This window comes from Otolemur garnettii, unplaced genomic scaffold (genome assembly GCF_000181295.1).
Source record: "Otolemur garnettii isolate 467f Iridium unplaced genomic scaffold, OtoGar3 scaffold00018, whole genome shotgun sequence".
Taxonomy (NCBI): Eukaryota; Metazoa; Chordata; class Mammalia; order Primates; family Galagidae; genus Otolemur; species Otolemur garnettii.
The window spans coordinates 5,063,608-5,073,744 of record NW_003852413.1 but is presented as its reverse complement, the minus strand read 5'-3'; the positions used below and the strand labels follow the sequence as shown (position 1 = coordinate 5,073,744).

Sequence of the window (10,137 nt, the reverse complement as noted above, 5' to 3'; positions counted from 1 at the left end):
CTTAGGTGTACGTGGCTGGCGCCTTAGCCGGTTGAGCTATAGGCGCTGAGCCCTCAGCCCGAATCTTAATGGGCTCAAAGGAAGAGTCTTCCCCCAAGGCTTCTGCATGGGCTGGATCTCAACCAAGCTTTGTGAAACTGGATAGAACAGCAAGAGCCTGGTGCGTGAGAGTCACCCACTGAAGAGCAAAGCCCCAGTGCCGGGCCCCTGTCACTCCCCCAGGGCAGGTAGGTGGGTGCTTGGCTGGCTGGACCCCTCGTGCATCGGAAACATGGATGAGAAGGTCCTTGACTCGTGCTCAGCATTCACAGGTGTTTGTTACCTATGTGGAGGGACCTTCTGCAAGAAGAAGCCAGGGACAGCCGCGGCCCGGCTCCTATTCCTGTTTCTCTTCCTGAGGCAGAGAGAGGAGTGAGTCTGCAGTTTCACCAGCTCTCCTGGGGCCGCCGCCCTATTCTTAGCTCCGAGTTCTCTTACTTGGAAAGATCACTGGGGGAAAAAGTGTCAGCTTTTGATGACAGTCCCACTGTGGGCCGCCTTGGATGGGGGATGTGCTGCTCCCTCAGTTTCCCTCTTGGAACCCCCCTCCCTGCATGCATCACCGTGGCTTTGGCTAAGGAGCGGCCGGCACATGCTCCCATCTGCCTCTGGACTGCCCTTTCCTCTGAGCTGCTGACTCCAAGGGGACCTGGCAACCCTCCTTAGCTGTGGTCCTGGACCCTCCCCAGGCACCAGGGTATGTGTTGGAAAGTTCAAGGACACTTGCCTGTTCAGGAGACAGAGGAGCCTCTCATGGGGTCAGGGGCACGTAGCCTTCTTCTGTCGGGCACAGGAAGATCAGCCCAACCCAGCAAGAAGCAAGCGTGGCAGGAGGGGACACTTCTTTCCTCATTAGTGAGGCTGACCTCTGCTGCCTGAAGCAGCTCGTTGAACGCCCCTTTGAATCTCCTGTTTGTGCCCCCACCCGATGTTCTAGGGAGGAGACAGGCCTGCTCTGGTAATAGGCTGTGGGAAAGAGCGGGTCACTGCCCGTCATGCTCAGGAAGTGGGTGCTGGGGAGTTCCAAGGGGGCTCAGGCTGCCGGCTGCCCCAGCCATGTGTTCCCCTTAACAAGAGGCATCCAGTGAAGCTGGAGACCTGTGTGCACGCCAGAACCGGGAGCCAGCGCTCTTTAAGCCCTTGGTAAGGATTCTTTTAATTAGGTCCTTCCCACACAGAGAAAGACAGAGAGAATAGTTTGTTCCAGAATTTGAGCTACCTGGAGAGATTATTTCTAGCCGCAGGCCAAAGGCACAGGGAGAAATAAAACCCGAGAATTTTTAGCTGAGAGGAGATGGTGGATTTATCTGAGCACCTGTTAGGCGTGCGGAGGCAGACAATGGAACGAGTCAATGTCTCGTGTGAGGCTATCCAGCAAGTTTGTGCCAGAGCTCACGCCGGGGGATGTTTTCCTTGCACCAGAATTCAGGGTTTTGATTGGTAGCTGGAGATTGTTTTTTTCTATTGAGGATAAGATTATTATTATTATTATTAGTTTTTGAGACAGAGTGCTGTGCCATCATAGCTCACAGCAACCTCCAACTCGGGTTCAAGTGATCCTCTTGCCTCAGTTTTTCTATTTTTAGTAGAGATGGGGCCTCGCTTTTTGTTCAGGCTGATCTCAAACTCTGTGAGCTCAAGCAGTCCACCCTCCTCAGCCTCCCAGAGTGCTGGGAGTACAGGCGTGAGCCACCGCTCCCGGCCTGAGCATAGGATTCTTTTTTCCTCCATCATCCCATCTCCCCATCCTACTCTTTGATCTTTTAACAGAAAGGGACTAAGTCAAAGCTTTCTAGGATATTTGCTGAGCCCCTGCATCATTTGTGGAAGTCCCAGGTAAGGGGAAGAGGAGGCAGCTGGATGAGACAGGACCTCAGTGGTTCTGGGAGGCAGAGTCCTGGGCAGCAAGCCTGGAAGGCACCTGGCTTAGCTATTTGTTTTAATTGTGGAAGGATACACATAAAATTTGCCACCTTAACCATTTTTAAGGTTCCAGTTCAATGACAAAGTACATTCACATTGTTCTGGCCACCATCCACCCCCACATCTCTTCTTGTAAAAGTAAAACTCTGTCCCCATTAAAAGGTGACTCCCTAACCCTCCCTCCCCCAGAGGGTGGCTCTTATAGGTGTAATAATTTGGGCAGGGCACAGGGGCCAGGCTATAAGCAGGTGACCTGTGGAAATGCCTCATTTCCCTGGCTCATCTGCCCCTGACTCCTTTTGTCTTGGTGCCATGGCCTGAGGACACTTAGAAATGGATTCTAGTGCTCATGCCTGTAATTCTAGCATTTGGGGAGGCCAAGGCAGGTGGACCACTTGCGCTCAGGAGTTTGATACCAGCCTGAGGAAGAGTGAGACCCCATCTCTACTAAACACAGAAAAATTAGCCATGGAGGGCACCTGTAGTCCCAGCTTGGGAGGCTGAGACCAGAGGATCACTTGAACCCAGGAGTTTGAGGTTGATGTGAACTATGATGCCGGGCCACTTAACCCAGGGTGACAGAGTGAGAGTTTGTCTCAAAAAACAAACAAACAAAAAGGTAAAAAAATGTATTCTACCACCCAATTTGGCAATTCCATGCAAACTTCCCTGCACTTCCCCAGCACTGGGTGTAGGGCCTCCTGCTGCTGAGATCCTGCCTCCTCCGCCACCCCTATCTGTGAGCAGTGCTGAGCAATACCTTTGACCAAGTCCTGGGCTGAGTCCCAAGAGAAATGAGAACTTGGCTTTGGAAATACAGAAACGTCTGGGCAGGAGCCTTCTGAAGAGTCAGCAAGAAAAGTGGAATCCTAGGGCCGTGTCTCCCTGGCACCTTTGGCTGAAGGTTGTCAGGACACAGCGTTCTTAATTCATGTCACCGCTCCAACCAACCACTTAGCGTAAAATTGCCCATAAAAGTAAACTGAAATTACAAGTGATGAAACTGCAGCCCCCTCTGGCTGCGGCTGGCCCTCCCCTCCCGACGGGGCGGGGCTTAGTGTCCTCCGACAGGAGCAATGAGGCAGATGCAGACCCCTGTCCCTGCTGACCTCCTGCCCTTAAACGGAAAACTTTCTGGGGCTGCGGAGACCCTGAGCTTCTCATTAGCTCCTCCCGGGAAGGGGACATTGCTGTTTCAGGCCAGTTTTTCTCATTTCTCTCCTTCCCTCTGCAGTGTCCTTTGGAGTCATGTGACGGCCTTTTGTGCCCAAGTCCAGAGGAGCAGGCCAGTGCCCTAAGCACCAAGAGCCTGAGAGACCATGACGATGCCCCCATCCCGGGGCTCCATGCACTCACCATGTTCTCTCTCCAAATTGGCTTTTCTTGACCAAATGTTAAACATTTTAACCAATTCTACCTGAGGGGTTGCCCTGATCTGTTGGTTTATTTATTCCTTCATGAACACAACGACGTTTATGGGGCCAGGTCCTGTCTCTGGCCTTGAAATTTTAAGGCTGACCTGACTCTGGGCTTAAGGGGCCTCCAGATGGGAAGAGGTGACCTGGTGTGTGCCAGGTGTGGAGGGAGCAGAGGGGGAGGGATGTCTCAGTAAGTCTTCCCGGAGGAGGAGGAGGAGGAGGTGGTGTTCGAGTTAGGGGCGCAGATGTGAGGAGGGTCTTCCAGGCCCAGGGACAGTCTTGGTCACAGCAGGGCTCTGTCTTGGGGGAATCAGAGGAGAGTTTGATGAGGACGACTGTTGTACCTGGCTTCTGTGTGACAGCCACAGGCAGTGTGTAGTGTCACTTGTTTTAGCAGCCGCTAGTGACACCTGCTGTCACGCGATGGTTTCTTTACCCCTGTGTGCTAACATTCTTACCTTTTCTTCTGCTTTAGTTAAGACTTTGACTGCACACTGGGGAAGCCACTGCACAGCAAGGCGCCCCAAGCTCAGGCTTGGGGTTGTCGTTTCATCGAAGTGGCCCCACTCGTGGGGTGGCACAGCCATAAATGCAGAGGCCTCCAGCCCCTCCCTGCTCCCTCTGCCTACCCCAGTGCGTCAGGAGAGGCTGCCCAGACCCCAGGATCACAGGGTATGGGAAAGGGGCAGCAGCTGGTGTCCCAGCAGCAATTAGCTGCGGAAGGGTCTGTGATGTCCTGGTCCAAAAGAACCAGAACCCAGGGAGACATGACCGGGTTGACATTGTAGGAAGATTCTGACCCCATCTCCACTGCTTTCTGGCTGTGTGATCCTGGGTCAGTCACTAAACTTCTCTGTTTCCTAATGTGTAAAGATGGGAACAGGATGAGAATGGGCCTGATCTGGTAGGGTGTTGCCAGGAAAGGAGGTCAGTTGATAGCATGCACGTAGCACAATGCCTATGCTCGTAATGTCGCCATGAAGACAGTGGATGGAGATGATGGGACCCACCTAAGAACACCAGTGTGGCTGTCCCCCAGGAGGGCAGTGGCTTGCTGCGACCTGTCTATCCTCTCAGTGGCACTGGTGTCTGAGACTAGGATCAGTGGGGTCAGTGCTGGGGCAATGGAAGGAAGCCCCTGGGACGGAGGGACGCCGTGTTGCCTAGAAACCAACTAGAAACAGTAGGACAGGCCGTCATCTTCCTGCTGCAGGTAGCAGCTCCGAGACCCACCTACAGTTACATGTTCAGGATCGTCTTCATTTCACCAGATCCAGATTCCCTGTGGGAGGAGCAGCCGCCCCCTTCCTCCTTTCTGCAAGGAAGGGATAGAGGAATCAGCTTTTTGTCCTTTTGTTTGTGGCTGTCAATGAGGTGGGAGAAGTGAGGGAGAGCGGATTGGGGACTGTCCTCCACCTAGTACTTCTGGAGCATGAGTTTTGCCGGAGGAGTTTCTGCATTTCGGAGACAGCAGCATGTGTGCCTCGCAGAGAGGAATGCAGAATGGGCTGGGCTCAAAAACACCACCAAATATTTCATGAAGTGCCTCCCGGCTGCTGCGGGAGCTGCCTCTGTCAGGCTGCAGACCCCTGGGGTTTATGCCCATTCTCCTTTGCTTTCTGGGGGTTTCAACAGAAAAGCTTGAGAGGCAGACACTGCCTTAGCCTCTCTGGTCTAGAGGGTCCCTCGTGGTGGTCTGGTTGGAACAAGAAAGGCTGGGGGGAGGAGTCCAGCCCGGTTTTAAGTTTATAGACAGAACACAGGAGGAAATGGTTATTAGATTTCCATGCTCCCCTCCCCACACTCAGCAGCTGAGGCTCTGGTGTGGGCAGCTCAGTGAGGCTGGGGGCACTGGGTCAAAGAAAGCCCCTCTGTCGTTGCCCTTTTCTGCAGGGCGCAGGCCAACCCCTGACAGCTCAGTCCCTGTCCCGCAGCTTCCGAACCCTCCTTGCATGGCAGCCTCTGGGCAGGTGCCACTTTGAACTGCTTGCTGAGGGGACAGTGTCCTGAAGGGACATTGTGCACAGGCCCTCCCCCGTCCTCTGAGTGAGCTTGAGCCCCCCGGCAGGTACTTTTCCACCTGGCTTGAGTGGTTTCCAGGAGCCTGTGACATAACCCAGAGAATGGATCAATTGTGGCCCTGTGCCATTAATGAGCCAGTGGCATTGTCAAAGTTTGTCACCTCCGTGGGCTGAGTTTGCTCACCGTGCGGGTACCTGAGAGGCTTGCTGAGAGTTCTCTGGGTGCTGGCATCTGAAACATGAACCTCAGAGAGTTGGGGCCAGATGGCCTGGCTGCCTCCCCGTCTGGGTCAGAAGCAAAGGGGCACATCAGCCCCCTAGGTGACACTTTCCACCTACCCACCAAGAGCTGTTGAGAGAGGAGTTTGAAGCTGGGCTCGTGGCTCTCCCTGCTGGATGCCCTCCCCCTCCTCACCCCACTGTGTCCACCACTCAGTGGCTCAGTGCCTCTCAGGACACCGCCTGCTCCCTGCCAACTCCAGACATGCAGATTTGCTGTTCACGTGGCCAACTCAGCACCTCTGGGGCACACACTCTTCACATAGCTCTCCTGCTCCTGGGCCGGGGCTGTGTCCCGTGGTCTCTGTGTCCCCCATGTAGGGCAGAGCCCGACACCCAATATGTGCTCTGGAGACATTTATTAAATGGAATTAATCTGAGGATGGGGGGTGGAGGGTGTTTGGGGAGTAGGTGCCGGACCCAGTTCTGCATCATTTCTGAGCCCCTGGCTTCCTCCTCTGGTGGAGGGGGGGCAGGAAGGTGGGAGGGGCCCTCTCTGAACTGGGTGCCCCCTCCCTACCAGGGGCTCAGTACAGACTTACTGAATAAGTGGCCCAATGGCTCCATCCTCTGCAGGGGGGAAACAGAGGGATAGAATCAGACCAAGCAGGGGTTCTGGTGGGAGGTGCTGGTTCTTATGGATACAGGGGACCTGGGGCAAGGATTTTAAATTGGCAGCTGTGGTTGCTGGGCAGAGGGCTTTGAGCCCATCTCCAGAGAGTCAGATTGGACAGATGGGCTTCTAGAGGAAGTCACAAGGCTTCAACAAGATGAGGTGACCCAAAGGCTCTGATGAGAAGCAGAGAGGCAGCACCCCCTTTCTGGCTGAGGTGGTCACAGGAGGCCACCCTGTCCCAGATGAAAACCTGCGTGTAAATGACCTGGCAGGTAGGGGCAGGCATCCCCCGCATCCTATCTCAGGGACTCCCAAGCCTATGCTGTGGCTGTATCAGGGAGCGGGTCCCCAGAGTCTGTAGGAGCTCACTGCCTGGGCCAGTCTGTGGTGCCAGGACCCCAGTCGGCACAGTGATTATACTTTCCTGTAGTGTAGGAGATTTGGGGCCCTTCATCTCCAAACAAACAGGACCACACCCAGCATGTATGGCCTCTGTGAAAGTTAGCTGGAGGCTCCCTCTCTGGGCACACACACAGCCCTGCCACAGGCACATCTGTGGTAATTACAAAAGGTACCCCTCCCTCCTGGCAGGTAGCCCAGGCTGGGTGCATAGCTTGGCAAGCTAACCCAGGCTCCAGGCCCTTTGCCCCTTGCTGAACTCCCTTGTGCAGTGAAAAACCTACACAACTGTACAGGGCCATCCTGTTCACTTTCTTTCCCAGAGTCTGTGCTGAGCTCACTGCACTTTTACAGATCCCCACCCCCAGCCTGTTCATCCTAGGGACTGGGGTGGCTGGTTGGGATGGTGGTTCCTCAGGGCTCAGACTCTGAAGGGCTCTTCTCTTAGTAACTTAGGGGTGCCGCCAGGCCGGGGGAGCTGCCCGCTCACCATGCCCCTGCCCTTCGACCTCATCTACACCGACTACCACGGCCTGCAGCAGATGAAGCAGCACATGGGGCTCTCCTTCAAGAAGTACCGGTGAGAGGGCAGCGGGAAGATGTGCCGTGGCCCCTGCCCCCCAGCCACACACCCAGCCCCTGCGTCCTGGCTGCCAGCTGGGCCCAGCGTGGGAGGACGCACTATCCTGTGTTCTCCTGCCTCCTGCCCTTCCTCTCCCCCGCCACTTCCATCTTGGCTAACTCGGATGATAATTAATAAGCCGCAGAGAGAGGCTCCATTGCTCCTCTGCTGCACTGAGGTTGGGGGTGGGAGTCAGAGGGAGCCCAGACGGAGGGGCAGAGGAATAGCAGGGAGCAAGCTGTGACCTCTGCCAAGGGGACCTAGTGGGGGTTAACTCCACATCCCCACCTCCCCTCCTCCACCCACCCCCTCTTGGTCTGGAGGAAGGCCGTGGCCATCCATCACTCCTTGTCTCCCTGCAGCCAGCGGGGTGTAGGGTTTAATTTAGCACAGAGCGCCCTGCTATTTATTACACGTGCTCCAGTCCCATTGACTATCCCGCATGATTTTATTAGGGGAAAAAGTGACAGGCAGTGTTATTGCTTTTATTATTAATGCACATTCTCTTTGCACTGGGCACTCTCTCCTCCCTCCCCCAGAATCTTCTAGGGGGCAAAGTGGAGTGGGGGATGGTGCTGACTTTGCACTTGGCAGGCAATTCTGGGCCATGAAGGACGCAGTGGGAGGGAGCTCCTTGTGGAGGTGTCTGAGTCTGGGCACTTTCCATCAGACGCCCCTTCCTAGGGTAAGATGGGCAGAGAGACAAGTTCTGGGGCTGTGGCCCATTGAGAGTGGCCTCAGAGTTGGTCCAGCCCCATGGTTGGCTGGTCCTAGAGGGCACCTCTGGGCTTTGACCTTGAAGCCTCTGCCCAGCTGGAAAGTCCAGCACTGTAGGTGCCCGCCTTGCAGAGGAGGCTTGGAGGCTCTGGCTGCCTAAGGATAGCTCTGCAGGCAGTGGCCCCCTGCACCCCAGCCTTAAGAGTCTGGGCACATCCACAGGTGTCAGACTCCAGATCAGAGGGGCTGTGGATTCCCCACCCTGAAGTACAGGTGACCCTGGGACAGCAGGAAGGGACCCCATGCCACCCTTGCTAGGTCCCCTCTGGGTGGCGGTAATGACTGACATGTCTGGAGCACCAACCAGGGACCACAGGTCAAGAGCTCCAGATAGCCCAGAGACAATAGCTGTTGTCATTCCCACTGGACAGATGGGGGAGCTGATGAGAGAGGTGTAGTCACATGCCAGGGGTCACAGCAGTGTCTGCCCCGGCCACCAGGCAGTTATAGTGCTTGTGGCTGGGACAACCCCAGCATAGAGACACACAGCAGTGTTGCTGACCCTGGTCCCTTGGGGACGGGGGGAGAGCAGGTGCCGAATCCGAGTCATCGACACCTTTGGGACGGAACCTGCTTACAACCACGAGGAGTACGCCACGTTGCACGGCTACAGGACCAACTGGGGCTACTGGAACCTCAACCCCAAGCAGTTCATGACCATGTTCCGTGAGTGCTGGGCGGGGCTTGGTGGGGTCGGGCAGGGCAAGGGCACCCTGGATTCTCAGAGGAGGAAGCAGGGCCTTGAAATTCTCAGGGGAGGGCCTTGCTCCCCACCTCCTTCCTTCCTGGGCTGGTGAGGGGGGTGGGACCCACTGAGTGCTGCCCTCTCCTTCCAGCCTCTTGTGGGATTTGGGGAGCAGGAAGCATGGAGGGGGTGTCCTTGGCAGGGTGACCTGCCCAACACCAGAGGACATGACCTTCACCCATCAGGGAAGCGCACAGCTCCAGAACAAAGGGGATTCGGTGGCCTTCTCGAGGTGGCTGGGGCACTTCAGTGGTGGCTGAGGAATAGGCAAGCGGGCTTTTCCAAGTGAGGGGAATAGATGTAGTAAGGATGGGTGTGGAAAGAAGTGGGAGATTCTGGAAACGCAAGAGCAGCACTAAGCTCCAGCACGGTGGATGACGGCCCAAGGCTGTGGCTGGGCAGGAGCCCTCGGTGGGAATTGGGGGATGGAGGGCTCAAGGCCAGGGGCGGGTCAGAGCCGACCTTTATCTCCCTAGGGCCAGCAGAGGTGCAGGGCTGTGTCCCGCTCCGTGTGGCTGTTTAACTGACTCTTTCTCTCCTTGTTGGGAGGCCCTCAGCTGTCACTTTTAATTGTCGTCAGCACATCTGCCTCCAGCAGCATCTTGCGTGCGGCTCTTTGAAGACTCTGGGCCAGAAAGCCCGATAAGCACCCTTGTTAGGATCGCATCTAAATTAAGAGCAAAATAGGTTCTGAGCAACATCCTGAGGGACTCGCTGATGAGCAAAGTGTATGATCTTTATTTAGCCCATCAAATTCAGGCGTCTCTTTGGGGTGCTTAGAGTGTTCTTTTTTTCTTATTCTCCAGGTTCTGGGCTGTATTAGGAGCAAATGTGGTTTTTGAATAAATAAGTATGGCTTAATTAAATTCCAGAAGGTTGGGAAGGTGGGAAGTGCCTGGAGTCCACATGGTCCAGATGAGAAAACAGAGGCCCAGAGAGGAGGCACAGCTCACCTTAGGTCGCCCAGCTCTATGGGCCCTTTCCAAGGTCTCAGGAAATGCTCACTGTCCTCCTGGGAGAAGAGCAGTTGTAATAGGGTGGACACAAGGAGCAGATTACTGGTGGAATAGGAACCGGTGGGGAGATAGAAACGAGGGGGATGCTCTGGCTTCAGAAGAGGAAAAGCTACAGAGCTCAGAGTCTTAGGTAATTAGCTCGCTTAGCAGGGAAGCAGTCAGGTATGAGGCTGGCAAAAGGCTGAGTTTACATTTGAGACTCACTGTAAGTTCTTGAGCTGGAGACTGTTATAGAGAAGAATTTTCATTGAGGCATGTTATCCTGGCAGACCGCAGCTGGCC

General features: G+C 55.2%; 1 protein-coding gene across 1 annotated transcript in view; it reads left to right on the top strand.

The window, feature by feature from the left end:
• MGAT5B (mannosyl (alpha-1,6-)-glycoprotein beta-1,6-N-acetyl-glucosaminyltransferase, isozyme B) overlaps positions 1-10,137 on the top strand; it is a 71,216-nt gene that overhangs the window by 41,180 nt on the left and 19,899 nt on the right. The window contains exons 9-10 of the mRNA XM_003786573.2: positions 7,144-7,275; positions 8,627-8,760. Of these exons, the coding sequence (XP_003786621.1) occupies positions 7,144-7,275; positions 8,627-8,760 (266 nt within the window). The remainder of the gene's footprint in view (positions 1-7,143; positions 7,276-8,626; positions 8,761-10,137) is intronic.